We start from the raw sequence: 25,935 nt of genomic DNA, 5'->3' as shown, positions 1-25,935 counted from the left end.
CTCTGACAAGGTCACTATTACTGTAATTGATTCCTCTGACAGGGTCAATTCCATAAGGAAGCATTGATGGTGGACCTTGACTGTTCTGGCCCACCAGACTGGATCGTAAGTCCCTCACCCTCCTCTGGTCTATAACATTCTAATAGACTACTCTGTCTATCTTTAATGGGCTCCTAATTATTCAGGATATTACCCCTGAATGAACCAGCCAATTGTCTGTCCCAGAATTCTGGAATGTTGGAATTTTCTTGTCTGACAGGAATGGTCCAATCCTGTCCCTGCTTTGCTGCACCCACCAACTTTCTCAGCTGGAATAGCGTGTTCATTCATCAGATCAATTTGGAAAATGATCACTACTATCCCAGGCTCTGACTCTGGATAAGAGCATTTGCTAAATGACAAAAATCGAAATGTTCGATGTCTACTGTCCCAGTGTCTTTGTCATTTACATTCATAAACAATAATGAAATATTACAGTACTATCTAATCATTCATAAAATCCATATATACATTTGAAGACCGGAAGTTTACATACACCTTAGCTGTTATGTACTTGAGTGAAGACCCAAAAGCGGTTTTAACAGAAAACAGAGTTCTTTAATGAAAAACAGGAATGGCATAAATCCTCTTCCAACGTAGTCAATGGAACAAAAGAACGTAGTATAATGCAGGATGCACCTGCCAGGCAGACTCCGACAAGATAGGACAAGGTGGAAGCAAACGGGACGACAGCTTGCTTCTGGCATCAAAAACACAAACAAGAATCAGACACTGAAAGTAGCAGGAACAGAGAGAGAAATAGAGACCTAATCAGAGGGGGAAGAGAGAACAGGTGTGAAAGAGTGAATGAGCTAGTTAGGGGAGATGTAGAACAGCTGAAGAATGAGAGACAGAGAAGGTAACCTAAAAAGACCAGCAGAGAGAGACAGAGTGAAGAGAAAGGACAGGAACAGACATAACAAGACATGACAGTACCCCCACTCACCGAGCGCCTCCTGGCGCACTCGAGGAGGAAACCTGGCGGCAACGGAGGAAATCATCGATCAGCGAACGGTCCAGCACGTCCCGAGAGGGAACCCAACTCCTCTCCTCAGGACCGTACCCCTCCCAATCCACTAGGTACTGATGACCACGGCCCCGAGGGCGCATGTCCAAAATCTTACGAACCCTGTAGATGGGTGCGCCCTCGACAAGGATGGGGGGGGAGGGACGAGCGGGGGCGCGAAGAACGGGCTTAACACAGGAGACATGGAAGACCGGGTGAACGCGACGAAGATAGCGGGAGAAGAAGTCGCACAGCGACAGGATTAATGACCTGAGAAATACGGAACGGACCAATGAACCGCGGGGCCAACTTGCGAGAAGCTGACTTAAGGGGAAGGTTCTGAGTGGAGAGCCATACTCTCTGACCGCAACAATATCTAGGACTCTTGGTCCTACGCTTATTAGCGGCCCTCACAGTCTGCGCCCTATTACGGCAAAGTGCCGACCTGACCCCCTTCCAGGTGCACTCGCAACGCTGGACAAAAGCCTGAGCGGAGGGGACGCAGGACTCGGCGAGCTGAGATGAGAACAGCGGAGGCTGGTACCCGAGGCTACTCTGAAAAGGAGATAGACCGGTAGCAGACGAGGGAAGCGAGTTGTGGGCGTACTCTGCCCAGGGGAGCTGTTCTGACCAAGACGCAGGGTTACGAAAAGAAAGACTGCGTAAAATGCGACCAACAGTCTGATTGGCCCGTTCGGCGGACCGTTAGACTGGGGATGAAAGCCGGACGAGAGACTGACGGAAGCCCCAATCAAACGGCAAAACTCCCTCCAAAATTGAGACGTGAACTGCGGGCCTCTGTCGGAAACGACGTCAGACGGAAGGCCATGAATTCGGAAAACATTCTCGATAATGATCTGAGCCGTCTCCTTAGCAGAAGGGAGCTTAGCGAGAGGAATTAAATGAGCCGCCTTAGAGAATCTATCGACAACCGTAAGAATAACTGTCTTCCCCGCTGATGAAGGCAGTCCGGTGATAAAATCTAAAGCGATGTGAGACCACGGTCGAGAGGGAATGGGAAGCGGTCTGAGACGGCCGGCAGGAGGAGAGTTCCCAGATTTAGTCTGCGCGCAGACCGAACAAGCGGCGACAAATCGACGCGCGTCACGTTCCCGAGTGGGCCACCAGAAACGCTGGCGAATGGAAGCGAGCGTACCCGAACGCCGGGGTGGCCGGCTAACTTGGCAGAGTGGGCCCACTGAAGAACGGCCGGACGAGTAGGAACGGGAACGAACAGAAGGTTCCTAGGACAAGCTCGCGGCGACGGAGTGTGAGCGAGTGCTTGCTTTACCTGCCTCTCTCAATTCCCCAGACAGTCAACCCGACAACACGCCCGTCAGGGAGAATCCCCTCGGGGTCGGTGGAGACCTCAGAAGAACTGAAGAGACGAGATAAAGCATCAGGCTTGGTGTTTTTGAGCCCGGACGATAAGAAATAACAAACTCGAAACGAGCGAAAAACAGAGCCCAACGAGCCTGACGCGCATTAAGTCGTTTGGCTGAACGGATGTACTCAAGGTTCCTATGGTCAGTCCAAACGACAAAAGGAACGGTCGCCCCCTCCAACCACTGTCGCCATTCGCCTAGGGCTAAGCGGATGGCGAGCAGTTCGCGATTACCAACATCATAGTTACGTTCTGACGGCGATAAGCGATGAGAGAAAAACGCGCAAGGATGGACCTTGCCGTCAGAGAGAGAGCGCTGAGAAAGAATGGCTCCCACGCCCACCTCTGACGCGTCAACCTCAACAACAAACTGACTAGAGATGTCAGGTGTAACAAGAATAGGTGCGGATGTAAAACGATTCTTAAGAAGATCAAAAGCTCCCTGGGCGGAAACGGATTAAAGCACGTCTTAACAGAAGTAAGGGCTGTGAGGGGAGCTGCCACCTGACCGAAATTACGGATGAAACGACGATAGAAATTAGCGAAGCCCAGAAAGCGCTGCAGCTCGACGCGTGACTTAGGAACGGGCCAATCAATGACAGCCTGGACCTTAGCGGGATCCATCTTAATGCCCTCAGCGGAAATAACGGAACCGAGAAAGGGACAGAGGCGGCATGAAAAGTGCACTTCTCAGCCTTCAAATAAAGACAGTTCTCCAAAAGGCGCTGGAGGACGCGTCGCACGTGCTGAACATGAATCGAGAGAGACGGTGAAAAAATCAGGATATCGTCCATGTAAACGAAAACAAAAATGTTCAGCATGTCTCTCAGGACGTCGTTAACTAGTGCCTGAAAGACAGCTGGAGCGTTAACGAGGCCGAAAGGAAGAACCCGGTATTCAAAGTGCCCTAACGGAGTGTTAAACGCCGTCTTCCACTCGTCCCCCTCCCTGATGCGCACGAGATGGTAGGCGTTACGAAGGTCCAATTTGGTGAAAAACCTGGCTCCCTGCAGGATCTCGAAGGCTGAAGACATAAGAGGAAGCGGATAACGATTCTTAACTGTTATGTCATTCAGCCCTCGATAATCCACGCATGGGCGCAGGGACCCGTCCTTCTTCTGAACAAAAAAACCCCCGCTCCGGCGGGAGAGGAGGAGGAGACTATGGTACCGGCGTCGAGCGAAACCGACAAATAATCCTCGAGAGCCTTACGTTCGGGAGCCGACAGAGAGTATAATCTACCCGGGGGGGAGTAGTTCCCGGAAGGAGATCAATACTACAGTCATACGACCGGTGTGGAGGGAGAGAAGTGGCCTTGGAACGACTGAACACCGTGCGCAGATCGTGATACTCCTCCGGCACCCCTGTCAAATCGCCAGGCTCCTCCTGTGAAGAAGAGACAGAGGAAACAGGAGGGATAGCAGACATTAAACAGGTCACATGACAAGAAACATTCCAGGATAGGATAGTATTACTAGACCAATTAATAGAAGGGTTATGGCACACTAGCCAGGGATGACCCAAAACAACAGGTGTAAAAGGTGAACGAAAAATTAGAAAAGAAATGGTTTCGCTATGATTACCAGAGACAGTGAGGGTTAAAGGCAGCGTCTCACGCTGAATCTTGGGGAGAGAACTACCATCTAAAGCGAACAAGGCCGTGGGCTCCCTAACTGTCTGAGAGGAATGCCATGTTCCCGAGCCCAGGTCTTCCATAAAACAGCCCTCCGCCCCAGAGTCTATCAAGGCACTGCAGGAAGCAGATGAACCGGGCCAGCGGAGATGGACCGGAAAGGTAGTGCGTGATCCAGAAGGAGAGGCCTGAGTAGTTGCGCTCACCAGTAGCCCTCCTCTTACTGATGAGCTCTGGCTTTTACTGGACATGAGGTGACAAAATGACCAGCGGAGCCGCAGTAGAGACAGAGGCGATTGGTGATTCTCCGTTCCTTCTCCTTGGCCGAGATGCGGATACCCCCCAGCTGCATAGGCTCAGCATCCGAGCCGGCGGAGGAGGGTGGCAGTGATGCGGCAGGTGGCAGTGATGTGGAGAGGGGAGCAACGGAGAACGCGAGCTCCCTGGATCTCGACGGCGGAGTGAAAAGGGTCCGGAGCCGCTGGGTCCATTCTTGGTCTGATTCTTCTGTTATGTACTTGAGTGAAGACCCAAAAGCGGTTTTAACAGAAAACAGAGTTCTTTAATGAAAAACAGGAATGGCATAAATCCTCTTCCAACGTAGTCAATGGAACAAAAGAACGTAGTATAATGCAGGATGCACCTGCCAGGCAGACTCCGACAGGATAGGACAAGGTGGAAGCAAACGGGACGACAGCTTGCTTCTGGCATCAAAAACACAAACAAGAATCAGACACTGAAAGTAGCAGGAACAGAGAGAGAAATAGAGACCTAATCAGAGGGGGAAGAGAGAACAGGTGTGAAAGAGTGAATGAGCTAGTTAGGGGAGATGTAGAACAGCTGAAGAATGAGAGACAGAGAAGGTAACCTAAAAAGACCAGCAGAGAGAGACAGAGTGAAGAGAAAGGACAGGAACAGACATAACAAGACATGACATTAGCAAAATACATTTAGACTTAGTGTTTCACTGACAATTCCTGACAATAAATCCTAATAAAAATTCCCTGTCTGAGGTCAGTTAGGACCACCACTTTATTTTAAGAATGTGAAATGTCAAAATAGTAGTAGAGAGAACACATTTATTTATTTCATCACATTCCCAATAGGTCAGAAGATTACATACACTCAATTAATATTTGGTAGCATTGCCTTTAAATTGTTTAACTTGGGTCAAACGTTTTGGGTAGCCTTCCACAAGTTTCCCACAATAAGTTGGGTGAATTTTGGCCCATTCCTCCTGACAGAGCTGGTGTAACTGAGTCAGGTTTGTAGGCCTCCTTGCTCACACACGCTTTTTCAGTTCTGCCCACACATTTTCAATGGGATTGAGGTCAGAGCGTTGTGATGGCCACTTCAATACCTTGACTTTTTTGTCCTTAAGCCATTTTGCCACAACATTGGAAGTATGCTTGGGGTCATTGTCCATTTGGAAGACCCATTTGCAACCAAGCTTTAACTTCCTGACGGATGTCTTGAGATGTTGCTTCATTATATGTTGCTTCATATATTATATTTTCATCCCTCATGATGCCATCTATTTAGTGAAGTGCACCAGTCCCTCCTGCAGCAAACGTCTTGGATGATTTCTTTTGATTTTCACATGATGTCAAGCAAAGACGCATTGAAAGGTAGGCCTTGAAATAGATCTACAGGTACACCTCCAATTGACTCAAATTATGTCAATTAGCCTATCAGAAGCTTCTATAACCATGACATCATTTTCTATAATTTTCCAAGCTGTTTAAAGGCACAGTCAACTTAGTGTATGTAAACTTCTGACCCACTGGAATTGTGATACAGTGAAATATAAGTGAAATAATCTGTCTGTAAACAATTACTTGTCATGCACAAAGTAGATGTCCTAACCGACTTGCCAAAACTATAGTTTGTTGACAAGAAATTTGTGGAGTGGTTGAAAAACAAGTTTTAGGACTCCAACCTAAGTGTATGTAAACTTCCGACTTCAACTGTAGATATCTACATAAATCAATGTAGATAATTAAAATACAAAGTGCAATCATGTACAGTGCCTTCGGAAAGTATTCACACCTCTTGACTTTTTCCACATTTGAGACGTTACAGCCTTATTCTAAAAGGGATTTAAAAAAATCCTCAGCAATCTACTTACAATACCCCATAATGACAAAGCGAAAACAGGTTTTTAGACATTTTAGCAAATGTATTAAAAATTACTTATTTATATCAGTATTTAGACCCTTTGCTATGAGACTCGAAATTGAGCTCAGGTGCATCCTTTTTCCATTGATCATCCTTGAGATGTTTCTACAACTTGATTGGAGTCCACTTGCGGTAAATTCAATTGATTGGACATGATTTGGAAAGTCACACGCCTGTCTATGTAAGGTCCCACAGTTGACAGTCCATGTCAGATCAAAAACCAAGCCATGATGTCGAAGGAATTGTCTGTGGAGATCCGAGACAGGATTGTGTCGAGGCACAGATCTGGGGAAGGGTACCAAAACATTTCTGCAGGATTGAAGGTCCCCAAGAATACAGTGGCCTCCATCATTCTTACATGAAAGAAGTTTGGAACCACCAAGACTCTTCCTAGAGCTGGCCGTCCGGCCAAACTGAGCAATCAGGGTGAGAAAGGTCTTGGTTAGGGAGGTGACCAAGAACCCGATGGTCACTCTGACAGAGCTTTAGAGTTCCTCTGTGGAGATGGGAGAACCTTCCAGAAGGACAACCATCTCTGCAGCACTCCACCAAGACTGCTGAGTGACCAGACGAAAGCCACTCCTCAGTAAAAGGCACATGACAGCCAGCTTGGAGTTGCCAAAAAGCACCTAAAGACTCTCAGATCATCAGAGACAAGTTTCTGTGGTCTGATGAAACCAAGATTGAACTCTTTGGCCTGAATGCCAAGCTTCACGTCTGGAGGAAACATGACACCTGAAATATGGTGGTGGCAGCATCATGCTGTGGGGATGTTTTTCAGTGTCAGAGACTTGGAGACTAGTCAGAATCGAGGCAAAGATGAACGGAGAAAGTACTGAGAAATTCTTGATGAAAACCTGCTCCAGAGTGCTCAGGACCTCAGACTGGGGCAAAGGTTCACCTCCCAACAGGACAACAACTCTAAACACACAGCTAAGACAAAGCAGGAGTGGCTTCATGACAAGTCTCTGAATGTCCTTGAGTGGCCCAGCCAGAGCCCAGACCTGAACCCAATCGAACATCTCTGGAGAGACCTGAAAATAGCTGTGAAGCAACGCTCCCTGTTCAACCTGACAGAGCTTGAGAGGATCTGTAGAGAGGAATGTGAGAAACTCCCAAAATACAGATATGCCAAGCTTGTGGCGTCATACTCAAGAAGACTCGAGGCTGTAATCGCTGAGGTGCTAAGGTGCTTCAACAAAGTACTGAGCAAAGGGTCTGAATACGTATTTAAATGTGATATTTCATTTTTAATATTTATAAATTAGCAAATATTTATTGAAACCTGTTTTTGCTTTGTCATTATAGGATATTGTGTGTTGATTTATGAGGGGAAAACAATTTAATCAATCAACTTTCCGATGGCACTGTATGTGTACAGCACATACTGTACAACACACTTCTATAATCTCACCTCAAATCTATGAACAGAGCAATTTTGTATTACAATGTTTAATTCTGTACACCATGGTCGTACATTTGCACTGTTGGGTGCATGAATGGGATGTTTTCAGGCTGATTGTATTTCCCACATCTAACGAGATTTGCTCCAAATGTTATTGTGGGCATTAGGAAACTGACATCCCTGTTATCGGAAAGCAAGGCCCAATATGGCTTTCTAAATGTGTCTCGTTTGGGGCTCATTCCAAAACCACAGTGAAAAAGAGAATCAGCAGCTTTGAAACCCCCCTTGATGGAGGCTTACATCTCTGATTAGGCTATTACAAGAAAGAGAGTGACTCAAAGTTAAATATTGATGCGACAAGAGCAGCTAGCCTTTGTCAGGGATTATGAATTATTACACAAAGATAATGAGCCCCAAGCCCTAGATTGTACCTCAATTGAGACGTTGATATTATAGAGAGGATGTGTTGCTGTAATGTGAGGTAGCTTATGCCAGATCCCTTTGAGAAAAAGAAGAGAGAGCAAAGAATCAATATTTGATATCAACAACACAACACTTTGACTTTGAAAGTGCCTCATGAAGCACAAAAGCAATTTCTATGTCGGGAACAAATGGTGGACTATCTCGTGTCTAAAAGTGAATGGGGACATTGTTGATCACTGATTACTTCATAAATTATCCTAGATGCTCAGATGCGTCAAACATATTCTTGTTGGACTAAATATTCATGCCATGCTCCATTTAGTTAAGTATCCCCATTTCAAGGTGTCAAATCAATAATGTAGTGTCTGAACTCCCTCTTAACTTTCCCAACTCATGATCCAGTTCATACAAAGTGAGAGTGTTCGGCTAGATAAAGACATGAAAGAGACATGTCAAGCTCATCTTGTCATTTTTGTGCTCTTCATGCCTCTGAGATGGCAAGGTGAATTTTTGGCTCACAGAGTACCCTTGTTCTGTTTGGGAAGGTGCTTTAAAGGCTTGAGTTAAAATGATACTCAAAGCAATTAACTTTTCTTGAAGTGAAATGAGTACACGTGGGAATTGACAGCAATTGTAATTATCTCTCTCTCTCTTTTCTCTCTTCCCTTCATCAGGTGCCAGATTGTGAGGGCCGGGAGCGACCCGCGACAGGATGCCTTTCTAAATATGCAACCCCCCATGTCGGTGGAGCAGTCGTGGGAGAGCAGGGTGGAGGTGCGCTGCTGTCCTCTGGACCAGGGCCTGGACCATGACATCTCTACTTCCACCTGGAGCCTCAGGCGTCCCAGATGTCCAAGCCGCTCTTCCCCTCCTCCTTTCCGGACCTGCTCCATCCCTATCATCCCCTCTGTCCAGGGCTACAAGGACGAGGTCTCCTGTTTGCAAACAGCTACTGGCTCAGCCACCTGCAGCACCATGCCCAGTAAGGAAGTAGGAGGGCACTCCCTCATCATGCTGCACCCCACCTCCACCTCCTGCTCCTCCTCTATTGGGGGCCAGCAGCAGGACGAGGTGGCCCTTCTCCTAGAGGAGGCCCAGGAGCATCTCAGGGCTCTTGCCCACAGGAAGCAGGAAGACAGCGTCGGCGCCACCCCTCAACTGCCCAGAGAGACTGTGTGCTTCCTGACACTCAATGGTGGAGGAGCCGGGGGTTTGAGCCCTAATGGACCCACTGAGACCCAGTTAATGAGCCCTAGAGAACCTCACAGAGACTCAGCCCAGCCCTGCCAATGAGACAACGAGGTCTGGGCCCTAGCTTTCTGTCTGGATCTACAGTAAAACAACTGTAGTGTCTTGAAGTCAAGACTGTAGAGAGCTCTGCATCAAAGGGATGAGATTAAACTGAATAGAGAAAACTAATATCATGGAATAAACAATGTGCATACTGTATGGAAGAATGAACAGAGGGATGGTCTATGGAGTGATGAAGAGAGAAATTATGTATATGCATTTATTTAAATGAGAAGCTTCTTAGACAAAAGAAACCAAATAGTCTGTCATCTCCATGGTGTTTTTAATTGTAAAAAAATATATATATAAATATATATGGATATAAATATATGGAATTAAAAAGGTGACCAAGTTCAGTTGAGGAATACAGGAATGATGTACCGTCTTTCTTTTTTTGTAACAGCTCCTCCACATTTTTCAGGCTTGGAGCACGTTTGTGTGGACCCCATGCACCCTTACCCCTTCTGTTTTGCTACCTGGTGTGAACCGACGATGCAGTTAAACATGGCTGCCACAGCAACAGTATCTACTGTAAAACAACCTCTCAACTACCATTGTGAGTCTACCCAGCCAAGGATTATAACAGTCCCCCTTGCCTTGGATATACCACAGCAGTATATTGAAGAACAATTACAGAATGATATAGAGAGACTTTTGCCGATATACTACCCCAGGTTGACCCTGTCACTGGCTTGGGACAGCAGGTTGATAAGACAGGCGTGATGCTAACACGGTTGGCTAGTTTGGTGTCTTATTCCTTTTTGTACGTGAGTGGAATTCCTCCTCTGCTGACCAAGTCGTTTAGCATGGGTGTTTTTTTCCCCTCTGTCTAACCCCACACAACTCTGAGTACACACACACACACATTCCCTCAGCACACAACGACGTGTACAGGTGTGTTGGGGGTACACAGCAGGGATGGAGGGACCAAGGATAATAGGCCGGCGCAAGTGGAGGAGTTTCCGTTTTTTAGTTTCAGTTTGTTCGTGATGAACAATCAGCTGCTTTCTGGGGAAGGGGAGGGGGGAGACGGTAGAGGGGGGTTGTGGTACCTGTGAAGTGGGGACTTCAATTTCTGTTTTACATTTAGAACCAAATGTTGGGGGAAAAAAGCATAATGGAGATTTTGCAGATTTTTTTTATTTTCTATTTTATTTTCAATGGATCTGCCCCCTACCCCACCCACCCACTAACCTGTGAAATTGTGCATGCAGATAATATTTGTTTTCAGATTAACACCAATATTCTCTAGTGAGTTGCTGATTTCACTCACAATGTTTGGAATTTCACAATCAAATAACCTTTCATCAGAGGTTTACAAGCAGACCATAGAGGTGGCCAGGGCATTGGTAGGTAGATAAGGAGGTAAGGCTCCATATTGCCAACAACCCTTTCAGAGGTTTTTTTAAATGATCTCCACAATGAGGTCAATGTAGCAGTAGTAATAACCATTGGAGGTTTCCAGATAAAAGCTAACTATTTATGTGTAGGACATATCCACTTGATGCCAAACAAGCTAAATGAATCGTGCTGCATGATGTACTTCATGCATCAACGACCAACAGTCACATTTGGGTCGTCAGACATCAAGTGGAAATGTGCCATTATCTGTAAACGTCCAAAGCGTATTACTTTACCTGAAACCATTTTCAATGCATTTTCAACTGTTGGTCTTGGAAATCATACATGCTCTCTGTACATCCGCCCTGCTGAATGGTTTTTGCAGTTATGAAAACCAATTGAAGTCGGGCATCTCTCCTTTCCACTCTGAACATCTGAACACCACATTACATTTGCCAGTAATTGAGCACTGTCTGCTACACTCCACGTACTTTCCGTTAACTTCATCAGAGAAGAAGCAGTGAAAAGGGGTCAGCCATATGACCGCCTGTCTTGAAATGATTAACAAACTCATTGACCTTTCCTGCAAATGCCTCAAGACTAGGGTGAGACTAGGGTGAGACTTTCTATATTAGGTCCTCATTTTTCCAGTTTCTGTCTATACATGTGTCTGTTTGTGAATCTATGTGAAGGCTTATGGATTTCTGAGAGTACGTGTTTTATTTTTCAAATCAGATTGCTCATTGGAGTGTGTGTGTATATATGTGTGCTTGTGTGTGTGTGTTTGTACATGCGTGCGTGTGTGTGTGCATGGGTTTGTGTGTGCGTGACTATTCACATGCATGTGGTTATATAAGTTAATGCATTATATACACATGGGCCCATACTGTATGTCCATGTCTTAGTAGGAGATTTTGCTCAGCTGGACAGTGGACAGACAGCAGTGGAGAGGTTAGCTGGTTGATGGCAGGGTTAGACCATACAGGCCAGACAGATAAGAGACCAGCTTGATCCACAAAGACCTCTGACTGCCAGGGAAAGCAACCCCATCAGAGCGTGGCAGTGTCTACTATCCCCACAAATGGCTGGAGCAGTTTATAGCCAATGCCAGTGATGCAGAGCCTTTTATCCTCTACCCTGATAAATGCAGGGTTGTAATCAGTTTGTTGTGAGAGTTTGGGGGAATTATACTTTGTCAGGTTTGTTTTTCTGAGACAAATCCAGTTTGGGTTGTGGGGAGGGGGGTAAAAGCATTCCAAGGTGAAATCTCACAGCAGGAAAATGATTCAGCACTGTTCATTTCCATTTTCAAAGGCCTGTGTTTCTTAGTCTGAAGTTTATTCAGTGCTGTGCGTTGAGGCAGAATAAAAAGTGAATCCCTGGTGACGATTCTGAGCCAGTGGATGTGTAAACCTCTCTGTAAAGCTGATCTGCCTTCATAGAGAGTGACGGGGCAAGGAAAGAAACAATCCACCATGGCTCATTCTTGTACTTTTACCTACTGTGTGTGTACCTACTGTGTGTGTGTGTGTGTGTGTGTGTGTGTGTGTGTGTGTGTGTGTGTGTGTGTGTGTGTGTGTGTGTGTGTGTGTGTGTGTGTGTGTGTGTGTGTGTGTGTGTGTGTGTGTGTGTGTGTGTGTGTGTGTGTGTGTGTGTGTGATGCAATAGCAATGCTCATCAGGCACAGTGTACCAATGTGTTAATTACTGGTACTGAAATTCATCTTCAGTCAAAAGATGTTCTGATTACTCCAGTATTCATACAGAGGTGTCTAGGTCACACTTCATTTTGGAATGAGTATTGCCTCTCAAATATGAAGGTTTGAAGGAGTTCAAAAGGTAAGGGTGTTGAATGACCAATCAACAAAACAGCGTTACATCAACTGTAATACAAATATTCAGGGCAGAGCTATATTTCAGATAAGCATGGGATTATACCGAGATTAGTTTCTAATGTCAGGCCAGGTTTGATAACCTTGATGTCAGCCAAGTGTCATTCAAATAATATTCCAGATAATTGAGCCGATAGCCTTTTCATGGTTATACATAGCTATGTGACAAGTGGTTGTTACATAGTTGTTATACAATGGTAACACAAAATGGACATGCAATTACATGATGCAATTAGCATCCGGATATAAAGAGTGAACTAAGACTTTTTTGATCCTCTGCTGCCTGTGTGTGAATTATCCAGTCACTATCATAGGCTGGTCAGACTGCTATATGGTTTAGGCTAAACATTATCCCTTCAGCTTCATATCATCTCACTGCGAATGTTCATTTTTGAGATAAGAATGGGTCTAAAACTCCAAGTTGTGAACTCCAGAGATGTTCAATGCCAGTGTATGTATGTGTGTGTGTGTGTGTGTGTGTGTGTGTGTGTTGACAGAGTTTCCCCACAAAACCCTGGCTAATGTCAAAAATATTCCAGTTGTGATATGAAAAATAGAGTCTCATTTTTGGCAGTGAAAACTTTATTTCAGTGATACCCCTCAAAAAATGATATAGTGGATTTTTCTGTTCATTTTATTTTTGTATTTTTGTTTTTCAATAAAGATGAGTCTTCAGTGTTATTTCTTTCAGTGCATCTGCAGAAAATTTAAATAACGTATATTTTGGAGATCGTGGAAAATTCATAATCCAAACTATTATTAGTTACAGCACGACTGTGCTTTGGCCTTAAACCAAAAAAACGATCAGCTACAGAATTCCTGAAATCTGATGAAGGTGCATAAAGTGCAGCTCAGGAATCAACAGATAAAGAATGGTCAAAATATCTGAAGTTTGCTGGTGAAGTCAACCTGGAGTGAGGAGGAGGACATAGGTGGATGCAGGAACACACGGAAGACTAGTTAATAATGTGCTGAGAGAGAGCTCATTAGACAGTCACAGATGGTGAGAGATGCAGTAGGATTTACTCAGACATAAAAGGTACATGACTCAGACAACCAATACATTACAGTCAAACCAATAATACTCATACTAGGTAAACAGAATGGTCATGTTATTTTCTGATGAAAGATATACAGTATGGACAATAAGAAAACTACCAAACACATGGCCGTGTGTGTGTACTTTGTGTGTGTGTGTGTACTTTGTGTGTGTGTGTGTACTTTGTGTGTGTGTGTGTGTACTTTGTGTGTGTGTGTGTGTGTACTTTGTGTGTGTGTGTGTACTTTGTGTGTGTACTTTGTTTGTGTGTGTGTGTGTGTGTGTGTGTGTGTGTGTGTGTGTGTGTGTGTGTGTGTGTGTGTGTGTGTGTGTGTGTGTGTGTGTGTGTGTGTGTATCTCTCACGGATAAATCACTACTGGATTAAGTGAACATTTGATTACTGTTTAGGGATTCCTGATACTTGGTTGATCTCAGTCCAAGTACAATGGGAAGACACACATTGTTTCTGTCTGCTATGGTGACCATTGACCACACACCTATAACCATACAGTTGAAGTCAGAAGGTTACATACACCTTAGCCAAATACATTTAAACTCAGTTTTTCACTATTCCTGACATTAAATCCAAGTAAAAATTCCCTGTTTTAGGTCAGTTACGATCAGCACTTTATTTTAAGAATGTGAAATGTCAGAATGGTAGTAGAGAGAATTATTTATTTCAGATTTAATTTATTTCATCACATTCCCAGTGGGTCAGAAGTTTCCATACGCTCAATTAGTATTTGGTATCATTGCCTTTAAATTGTTTAACTTGGGTCAAACGTTTCGGGTAGCCTTCCACAAGCTTTCCACAATAAGTTGGGAGAATTTCGGCCCATTCCTCCTGACAGAGCTGGTGTAACTGAGTCAGGGTTGTAGGCCTCCTTGCTCACACACGCTTTTTCAGTTCTGCCCACACATTTTCTATGGGATTAAGGTCAGGGCGTTGTGATGGCCACTACAATACCTTGACTTTGCTGTCCTTAAGCCATTTTGACACAACTTTGGAAGTATGCTTGGGGTCATTGTCCATTTGGAAGTCGCATTTGCGACCAAGCTTTAACTGATGTCTTGAGATGTTGCTTCAATATGTCCACATTATTTTCATTCCTCATAATGCCATATATTTTGTGAAGTGCATCAGTCCCTCCTGCAGCAAAGCACCCCCACAACATGATGCTGCCACCCCCGTGCTTCAAGGTTGGGATGGGGTTCTTCAGCTTGCAAGCCTCCCCCTTTTTCCTCCAAACATAAAGATGGTCATTATGGCCAAACAGTTCTATTTTTGTTTCATCAGACCAGAGGATATTTCTCCAAAAAGTACAATCTTTGTCCCCATGTGCAGTTGCAAACCATAGTCTGGCTTTTTTATGGCTGTTTTGGAGCAGTGGCTTCTTCCTTGCTGAGCTGCCTTTTGGGTTATGTCGATATAGGACTCATTTTACTGTAGATATAGATAATGTTGTACCTGTGTACTCCAGCATCTTCACAAGGTCCTTTGCTGTTGTTCTGGCATAGGTTTGCACTTTTTGCACCAAAGTACGTTCATCTCTAGGAGACAGAACATGTCTCCTTCCTGGGCGGTATGAAGGCTGCGTGGTCCCATGGTGTTTGTACTTGCGCACTATTGTTTGTACAGATGAACGTGGTACTTTCAGGCATTTGGAAATTGCTCCCAAGGATGAACCAAACTTGTGGAGGTCTACAATTTGTTTTCTGAGGTCTTGGCTGATTTTTTTTGATTTTCACATTATGTCAAGCAGAGACACTGAGTTTTAAGGTAGACCTTGAAATACATCCACAGGTACACCTCCAATTGACTCAAATGATGTAATTTAGCCTATCAGAAGCATCTAAAGCCATGACATTTTCTGGAATTTTCCAAGCTGTTTAAAGGCACTGTTAGTGTATGTAAGCTTCTGACCCACTGGAATTGTGATACAGTGAATTATAAGTGAAATAATCTGTCTGTATACAATTGTTGGAAAAATGGATGGTGTCATGCACAACTTGCCAAAACTATAGTTTGTTAACAAGAAATTTGTGGAATGGTTGAAAAACTAGTTTTAATGACTCCAACCTGAGTGTTTCATCTCACTGAGAGGCTGAGCACCAGCTGATTCAGGATCAGTCCAGGCAAAGCATGCGATGGGGTTCGAGAGACACTACAAACCAGTACTACAGCTCTCAGATCAGTGACCATGAGCAAAGACAGGGTTAAAATCAATAACAAGAATGATCCAGCAAGGAAAAAACGTTTTTTTTCCCCCATACATTGACATCCATACGTTTAACTATACTGAACAAACATATAAACACAACATGTAAAGTGTTGGTCCCATGTTTCATGAGCTGAAATGTTTCACACTCACAAGAAGCATATTTCTCTCAAATGTTGTGCACAAATTTGTTTACATCCCTGTTCGTGAGCATTTCTCTTTTGCCAAGATAATCCATCCACCTGACAGGTGTGGCATATCAACAAGCTGATTAAACAGCATGATCATTACAAAGGTGCACCTTTTGCCACCATAAAATGCCACAGATGTCTCAAGAGTGTGCAATTGGCATGCAGACTACAGGAATGTTCACAAGAGCTGTTGCTAGATGTTTGAATGTTAATTTCTTTACCATAACATAATTTTAGAGAAATTGGAAGTACGTTCAACCGGCCTCACAACTGCAGACCACGTGTAAGCACGTCAGACCAGGACCTCTACATCAGACTTCTTCACCTGAGACCAGCCACCCGGACAGCTGATGAAACTGAGGAGTATTTCTGTCTGTAATGGGGATTGGGGAAAAACTCATTCTGATTGGTTGGGCCTGGCTCCCATGTGGGAGGGCCTGTGCCCCTGCCCAGTCATGTGAAAGAGTTTAGGGTCTCATGAATTTATTTAAATTGACTTATTTCCTAATGTGAACTGTAACTCAGTAAAATCAATAGAGTTGTTGCTTGTAACGTATATATTTTGGTTCAGTATAATTGCATTTGTAACACATAATGCACCATATGGTAAGTTTCAGCAAATCTGTGTACAATATCTGTGTTCAATCTGTCCCTTTTTAGTCATCAAATGATTACTTTAGATGTTTGAATTAAACCAGCTTTAGTCTTTAACAGTAGGTATCTCATCCATTATTAAAGCATATATTTTATGTATTTTATATTTGTGTTTGTAAGCCACATACAAAATTATTATTTGAGAGTTTAACAAGCAGTCAACGTAAAACAAATCAAAGGTTGTCCATACTTTTCAAGACAGAGAGAGAAAACAACAGCTCTACGATGACAAAAAAAACTGAAATGTGAAACAATAAAAGGTACTGCAGACACTCAGCCATTATTGGGAGACTATATGGTGACTCCCTCCGGCTGCATTGAATGGACCCATTAGATTGCATAACTAAAGACCAAAATAGAACAAAGATAGCTGATTTTACTGGATCCTCAATCTATTCTTTCTGCTTTCTTCACCAAAATAAATCACTGTTGATTGTAGTCATCAATCACAACATGAAACACAAACCATCCCTGACAGACTACCATTATAAACTGATCTTCCTTGAAGTGCGTAACTGATTTGTTTATGTATCTATTCATTTACCTTTGTTGATACTGAGTTTATTGAGACCAAATTATCTTTTAGAATGAGTTGGTGAGCAGCAGGAAGGTTCATACAAATTGCCATAATCTTGACTGACCATAGGGTAAAAACCGTGACTTGATGTTGGTGCAGAAGAACGACCCTCTTTGTAGGACAGTGGCCACTTCACTGGAGTATTTGGAGATCCTAGACCACAGGGGGAATGTCTTCCAACACCCCCACCAGAAGCAAGCTTTATTGGCTTTATACTGAGCTTGGATTTGTATAAGTGGATGAAAGGTATGTTATTTTACCCACATTGACATTCATGTTTGGTCTTCTCCGGCTTGGCGATATCAATGCGAAATTGATTTCTATATGTAAAAGAGTCCACGCCACCGCTGTCACTAACATGATTAATCAGGCATGGTTCCTGAAGCGTCCACCTACACTGAGTGTGAAAAACATTAGGAACACCTGATCTTTCCATGATAGACTGACCAGGTGAATTCAGGTGAAAGCTAAGATCCCTTATTGATGTCACTTTGATCTGTGTAGCTGATGGGGAGGACACAGGCTAAATCAAGATTTTTAAGCCTTGAGACAATTGAGACATGGACGGTGTATGTGCGCCATTCAGAGGGTGAATTGGAAAGACAAAATATTGAAGTGCCTTTGAACGGGGTATGGTAGTTGGTGCCAGGCGCACTGGTTTGAGTGTCAAGAACTGCAACGCTGCTGGATTTGTCCATGCTCAACAGTTTCCGTGTGTATAAAGAACGGTCCACCAGCCAAAGGACTTTCAGGCAACTTGACACAACTTTGGGAAGCATTGGAGTCAACATAGGTAAGTGTTCTTAATGTTTTGTACACTCAGTGTATACATAATCTAATCTCCTGTTAACCATGATTCTGATAATATTGAAAAATCATAAGAAATTAAACGTCGAAAGGTATTGCCCTCTTCCTATTATCTATCTCAACAAGAAAACATTAAATATGGTGGCTGCCCTGCAGGCTGACAAATAGATCAAATATAGGGTACAAACAGGTTCCACAGACACATGGCAATATATCTCAATGTTATTGTTGCCTCTATGTTATGTAATCAAGTGACTACTAATAGTGTAGTTAATATGCAAGTCTGAAAATGGGCCAGAAAAAACATTGATTAATTCTTTAGAAGTCAGATGGAGAGTGCCGTCTCTTTGTTATGGTTGTCTAGAGATCCGTTTTTGTGGTATTATTTAATTGTCCTTGTGCCCACAGACATTATCATTATTCCATACGTCTCCAATAGGCGTAGAATAATGCATTTCTCACAACACTGTCAATGTTACTGTTCCACAGTGCAACCGTGCTGCATCGATAAAGATTGTACAATATCAAATTCAGTCATTGAATGTTTGCGGTATGAAGCAAACAGGCATGTGCACACACAGAAACAAACAAATACAAATGGAGAGAGTTTATGGATGCATTTATGCAACTGCAGGTGAATTCTGAGAAATGGTGTGTGTTTCAGGGGAAACAAATTGAATGAATAATTAAGCTGCATTCTGATTAAGAGGAAATATTACAGGAAACAGGAAACACAACTATAGGTGAGTAAGGCCAAAGGCTTCTCATCAGTTGTCAGTAAAAAAATTAAAAAATACATCTGATCCTGTTGCTCAAACAACCTCCAACGTTTAGTGTAAATGTGCTCATTCTGGAAAATAATTCCGAAATAGAAATTGTACATGATACATGATAATCTCTCTGGGAGAGAATGACGGAAAACAAAGGATCATCTAGGTGAAAAGAAGACAGTTGGGACTTGCATCAGCAGATCTAAAAGAACATTTCCAACACTAACAAACAGTTTTCATAATCCTCATGTATTTTAAGATGTTAAGATATGATGACAATGTCCAAAAATTCTAGCAATTTTTTTAATTAACCACATGATACACATAACATACACAATATAACCACATGATACACAAACATGATACACAACATTCATCATAGCAAATCATTTGGATGGGTAATCTCTTCCCCAAAATACATTTATGGCCACGCAAAAGAGAGGCTCATTGAAAATGATGTCATTACTCCTGAGCGATAGCTCCCAGTCCGATTGTTAACTGTAGAAAAACAAGTTGGCGCATTCAATAGCCCGTAACTCAAGATAAAAATCTATAACAATATTCTTGCGCTCGTGCTTATAATGGCTGGAAAACCCCATCACCTGCTCGGCTTCTCTGTGAGCTGTTTTCTTTTCCGCTGTTCAGCAAAAACACTTAGGAATCTATTAAATCGGCATCGCTGAAGCGTTACAGATTGCGCGATAGAAAAAGAGAAAGGAATTTCAACAGCTAAATGCATGAATTTGGTGCACTTTGAGGTAAACATTGAGAGATTAGATATTTGTCAGGTAATTTGCACCTTCCCACCTGCCATAGCAGACACTGCCAGTACTCAATTACAATAGCTACTGTGGGACTCTACACTGGAACACATACAGTGCCTTCAGAAAGTATCCACGCCCCTTGACTTTCTCCACATTTTGTTGTGTTACAGACATAATTTTAAATTGATTAAACCAAGACAATTAAAAATGAAAAGCTTGAGTCAATAAATATTGAACTCCTTTGTTATGGCAAGCCTAAATAAGTTCAGGGTTAAAGATTTGCTTAACAAGTGAATAATATAGTTCCGTCTGCTTTCCACCAAACACAGGGAGATGGATTCACCGTTCAGCAGGACAATAACTTAAAACACCAGGCCACATGTACACTGTTGCTTACCAAGAAGACAGTGAATGGTCCTGAGTGGCCAAGTCACAATTTTGACTTAAATCTGCTTGAAAATCTATGGCAAGACATGAAAATGGGTGTCTAGCACTGATCAACAACCAATTTGACAGAGTTTGAAGAATTTTGAAAAGAATAATGGACAAATACTGTACAATCCAGGTGTGCAAAGCCCTTAGAGACTTATCCAGAAAAACTCTGTAACATATAAGCTGGGAGTCAGGAAGCAGGTGCAGAATGTGAGTTTGATAATGAAACGATACAAAAGAACAAACATGAGAAGCGTACTGAACGTGAGCGAAAACAATACTACCTAATGACTGAAGTCAACTGAGGCCTAAATAAAGGGGGGAGTAATCACAAAATAATAATTATAATAGTTGCCGGGGCCGGTGGTTAGTAGACTGGCAACGTCGAGCGCCGGAGAGAGTGAGCAGGAGTAGGCATGACAGGCTTACAGCTGTAGTCGCTGCCAAAGGTAATTCTAACATGCATTGACTCAGGGGTGTGAATACTTGTGTAAATGGATTACATCTGTTATTTATTTTCAATAAATGTTTAACAATTTCTAAAAACATGTTTTCAATTGTCATTATGGAGTATTGTGTGTAGATGGATGAGAATAAAAAAATATATTTAATCAATTTTGAATTCAGGCTGGTTTTTTTTCAAATATGTTTTAAGAATACTAACTAATCAGCAAGTTAGAAGTGACCAAATCGTATTTGTGTGTGTTCAGACTGCAATCATTTGCTGACATGGCTAGGCTAGTTGTCATAGTAACAACAGCTGTGTGTGCAGTGGTGCAGGCTTATTGGTGGTGGTGCTCGTGCTTCCTATCACTCAGAGGTTATGTAGCATTCTAAGGTGACAACCATGGACGTTTTCAGGTTGCTTTGAATGTTCAAAATCATAGGGTAATAACTTTTCAAAACAAGTCCTAGCTAGGTAGCTGTTTAGCTTTCTAGCACATTCACTAGTTTGTTTGTAAACAATTAGCAAGCTTTTTAGCTACCACATGTTCTTGTCAAACTGTCAACAGGGTAGCTAGTAAACAACAAGATATCCCAAATAACAGCCCAAAAAACATTTAAGGGAAAATAAATCAGGTGGTTTGAAATGTGGCTTGAAATATCTGATTCAATATGCTGTTTTTTTGCAGACTGCGGGAAAAATAACAGATTCTAAACGGATATGCAAATAAATAGCTTTATCTTGTCTAACCTCCTCTTTCATCATGTCCTGGTTGTAAAAACTGTCAAAATAAACTGTTGTTTAAATAGTAATTTCACAGGCCTTTCACCTCAACTGCAATTTTTTTGTAAACCATGTTTTACTTTTTCACTGTCTCTATTTCACCTGTTGTAATTTCTGAAAATAAATGCAATTAATTAGAATCTATAGAGCAGCTTGAAGTGATGCAGTCTACTACAGGGGTGTCAGACTCATTCCATGGAGGGCCTCGTGTCTGTAGGTTTTTTCCCCTTTCAATTAAGCCCTAGACAAGCAGGTGTGGGTAGTTCCTTACTAATTAGTGACCTTAATTCATCAATTAAGTACAGAGGAGAAAAAACCCACAGATATCCGGACCTCCATGGAATGAGTTTTACACCTGTGGTCTACTGTGTGCTCAACCCACCTCTGTTCTCTCTCCATCTTCCCTCTTCTGTCACTTTCTCTGTGTCTTGTCTGTTGCTGTCTGTGTCTTGTCTGTTGCTGTCTCAGGTTCTTGTTTGATACGGTCTCCTTTGTTTATCCTCTTCTGTTATTTCCTGTTCTGTTCTTCTGGTGCCTCTCCCAGAGGAGCCTGGTGGGAGGGCTCATGGTAATGACTGGAATGGAATAAATGGAACGGAATTAAATTTGGTTTCCATATGTTTGATACTGTTCCATTTATTAAACTCCAGCCAATTCAATGAGCCCGTCCTCCTATAGGTCCGCCCACCAGCCTCCTCTGGTCTCTCTGCATCATATCCTAGCATTCTGTCGCTGTCTCTGTGTCTTGTCTGGTGTGTCTCTTTAGTTTTGCAATCCAAAATGGTCAAGGGGACACTGGAGTAGCTTAACTTGTTTTGGGCCTCTGTCTGGGTCACGTAAATCATCCTCATCCTTACCAGTTGCCCCTGGCTGCTGTTGTTCTAAGTGCTCCACTGACCTGCTGTTCTCATCTGTCCTCCTCCTTGGCTAATCTGCAAGATAGAGGTAGAAGTGCAACATGTCATTAGTTAGTTTTAATGTTACTCTATACTGACATGACCAGGGCAACTCAACTGTAAAGAAAAATTCAAGTATCCACATAACAGAGCACAAGTAACAAAGTCGAAACAATAATAACAATTAAATTATCAAATAAAACTTAAGTTAACAGCATAAAAAAGTTATACAACTAATAAAAATGACTGGCAACAACTAACACAACCAGCAAAATTAAGTACCTATAATATATTCGTATATAGATATACATATTTACAAATATCTTCACATGTTGATGTTTCTTTTAGTTAAAACACTATGCGTGGGAATCACTTCATTTATGTTCAACAAAGAAAATCGCAACCATCTGCGTGCCAAATTTGTCATGCCTGCTCCCACTCCTCCTCTCTGGCGCTCAAGGGCACCAGGCTACCCATCATTACGCACACCTGTCACCATCATTACGCACATCAGTGCTCGCTGGACTCACCGGGACTCCATTACCTTATTGATTACCCCTCCTATATCTGTCCCCTGTCCAGACGCAGTCCGTATTCTGTTCCCGTATGTGGTTTCATTAAATGTTCACTCCCTATACTTGTTTCTCGTCTCCAGCGTCTTTCCTCACAGAATGCTCATACCAATATTTGAAGCATCAGTGAGGTTTTTTGTTTTGTTGGTGACATCGGGTCCGGGTGTAGGCGTAGGAACTAGGTGTGCCTCAGCTGGCTCGTTGGGCTTCCACGCCTTAGCTCGAGAGGTTTCCTTGCCTCGATTGGCTCGGCAGGCGTCCATCCCACGTCATGCCTCAACAGCCTCATGGGGCTTTCATGCCTCAGCCGGATCGTTGGGCTTCTACGCCTCAGCCGGCTTGTCCGGCGCCCATGCCTTGTCCGGCGCCCATGCCTGGTCGAGTCCTCACAGTTGTCCTTCTGGAATGTTCTCCCATCTCCACAGAGGAACTCTGGAGCTCTGTCAGTGTGACCATCAGGTTCTTTTTCAACTCCCTGACCAAGGCCCTTCTCCCCTGATTGTTCAGTTTCGCCGGGCGGCCAGCTCTAGGAGGAGTAACAAAGTTTATTACTAGTACAGGGTCAGGCAAAAGTACAGGTCAAGGGCAGGCAGAGGTCAGTAATCCAGATAGGGTTTAAAAGGTTCAGAACCGCAGGCAGTCTCAGGGTCAGAGCAGGTAGGGGTCAATAATCAAGTGTGGTGTGGCAAGGTACAGAACGGCAGGCAGGCTCCCACATCTCCGCCGGCTCGTCGGGCTCCCATGCCTCAGACGGTTTGTCGGGCTTCTGTCCAGCTCCCACGCCTCGGCTGGTCAGGCTTGCCCAGGTGGGACGCCGAGTGGCGCCCCTAGAAGGGGGGTACTGTCACGCCTGCTCCTGCTCCTCTCTGGTGCTTGAGAGCGCCAGGCTGCCCATCATTACACACACCTGTCACCATCATTACACACATCAGCACTCACTGAACTTGGACTCCTTTAATGTGTTTATTTCCCCTCCTATGTGTGTCTGTTCCTCAGTTAGATCCCAGTGTTGGCATTATTGTAGTCAGTTTTCCCCTGTCCAGACTCTTCATTCTGTTCCTGTCAGTGTTTCATTAAATGTTCACTCCCTGTACTTGCTTCTCATCTCCAGCGTCTGTCCTCACAGAAATTTCTGCAGCATTGAAGGTCGACCAGAACACAGTGGCCTCCATCATTCTTAAATGGAAGAAGTTTTGAACCACCAAGACTCCTCCTAGAGCTGGCCGCCCGGCGAAACTGAACAATCAGGGGAGAAGGGCCTTGGTCAGGGAGTTGAAAAAGAACCTGATGGTCACACTGACAGAGCTCCAGAGTTCCTCTGTGGAGATGGGAGAACATTCCAGAAGGACAACTGTGAGGACTCGACCAGGCATGGGCGCCGGACAAGGCATGGGCGCCGGACAAGCCGGCTGAGGCGTAGAAGCCCAACGATCCGGCTGAGGCATGAAAGCCCCATGAGGCTGTTGAGGCATGACGTGGGATGGACGCCTGCCGAGCCAATCGAGGCAAGGAAACCTCTCGAGCTAAGGCGTGGAAGCCCAACGAGCCAGCTGAGGCACACCTAGTTCCTACGCCTACACCCGGACCCGATGTCACCAACAAAACAAAAACCTCACTGATGCTTCAAATATTGGTATGAGCATTCTGTGAGGAAAGACGCTGGAGACGAGAAACAAGTATAGGGAGTGAACATTTAATGAAACCACATACGGGAACAGAATACGGACTGCGTCTGGACAGGGGACAGATATAGGAGGGGTAATCAATAAGGTAATGGAGTCCCGGTGAGTCCAGCGAGCACTGATGTGCGTAATGATGGTGACAGGTGTGCGTAATGATGGGTAGCCTGGTGCCCTTGAGCGCCAGAGAGGAGGAGTGGGAGCAGGCATGACAAATTTGGCACGCAGATGGTTGCGATTTTCTTTGTTGAACATAAATGAAGTGATTCCCACGCATAGTGTTTTAACTAAAAGAAACATCAACATGTGAAGATATTTGTAAATATGTATATCTATATACGAATATATTATAGGTACTTAATTTTGCTGGTTGTGTTAGTTGTTGCCAGTCATTTTTATTAGTTGTATAACTTTTTTATGCTGTTAACTTAAGTTTTATTTGATAATTTAATTGTTATTATTGTTACACAGTAGATGCCATATTATTATCTTTGACAAATTATTGTTTGTTTGTTTCCTTATTTATAAAAATATTTGGGACACTTGAAAATGAGATGGTGCATCTCAGAAGATTTCATCTGGCAAAATGTCAAATAAATAAATAGAATAGTGATTATATACAAATGTAAGCAAGGTTTGAAATTATTATGTTTTAGTCAAATATTATATCTGTTTGGGCTTCTTGAAGTCAATTTGCAGTCTACAATGTATTTGTCGTTATGTTTCGGCTTCAGCCCGCGGCTGAATCTAGTTGATGAACCCTGGCTTGGGCTATATAAATATAAAGAGAAATGAGCCAAAAACCTTTAAAATGTAGAATGGAATAAGATTTAAGACCTCTATGATTCATTTAATTTTGTCACTTCAGCCAGTTAATGTGAGATTCCTTGATTACAAAACATTTGAGCACACATAACTTAGAGTCAAATGTATTTTCAATGTTTTGTTCACATACAAGCATTGGTGGGCCGTCAGGGCCAGCAAGGCCTTCTCTGCTGGCCTAAACATCATCAGAATATATATATTTTTTAAATATATTTTCCCACAAATATGTATTAAACTATTCCCCACAGTAAGAGTTACACTTCATTTCATAGCGTTCCTCTTGGTTGCACTGCTTCCAGCCCCAGGTTGAGATTTGGAGGGCTGGTCTTTATGTTAGATCTTTTATCCAATCATATTCAGCCATCATGTGTTGCCAGGGGTCTAAAATCTGCCCTCATGCCTTCAGAATCAACAGTGCGGGCGCTTGTAGCTTAAAACCTCTTGATGCTATGGGGGCGCTATTTCATTTTTGGATAAAAAGACGTGCCCGTTTTAAGCGCAATATTTTGTCACAAAAAGATGCTCGACTATGCATATAATTGATAGCTTTGGAAAGAAAACACTGACATTTCCAGAACTGCAAAGATATTCTCTGTGGGTGCCCTAGAACGGGAGCTACAGGCAAAACCAAGATGAAACGGCATCCAGGAAACCAGCAGGATTTTTGAGGCTCCGTTTTCCATTGTCTCCT

The 25,935-nt window shown here is 43.4% G+C and overlaps 1 protein-coding gene across 2 annotated transcripts in view; it reads left to right on the top strand.

The window, feature by feature from the left end:
• The window catches only part of LOC135511106 (pro-neuregulin-3, membrane-bound isoform-like), a 430,704-nt gene extending 420,348 nt beyond the window's left edge, over nucleotides 1–10,356 (top strand). For both annotated transcript variants that reach the window (XM_064932644.1, XM_064932643.1), the window contains exon 9: nucleotides 8,743–10,356. In XM_064932644.1, the coding sequence (XP_064788716.1) occupies nucleotides 8,743–9,361 (619 nt within the window). In that variant the 3' untranslated portion in view covers nucleotides 9,362–10,356. The remainder of the gene's footprint in view (nucleotides 1–8,742) is intronic.
• Nucleotides 10,357–25,935: the final 15,579 nt, after the last annotated feature.

The sequence above is a fragment of the Oncorhynchus masou genome, chromosome 23, assembly GCF_036934945.1.
Source record: "Oncorhynchus masou masou isolate Uvic2021 chromosome 23, UVic_Omas_1.1, whole genome shotgun sequence".
Taxonomy (NCBI): domain Eukaryota; kingdom Metazoa; phylum Chordata; class Actinopteri; order Salmoniformes; family Salmonidae; genus Oncorhynchus; species Oncorhynchus masou.
This window is presented reverse-complemented; position numbering and strand designations above follow the sequence as displayed.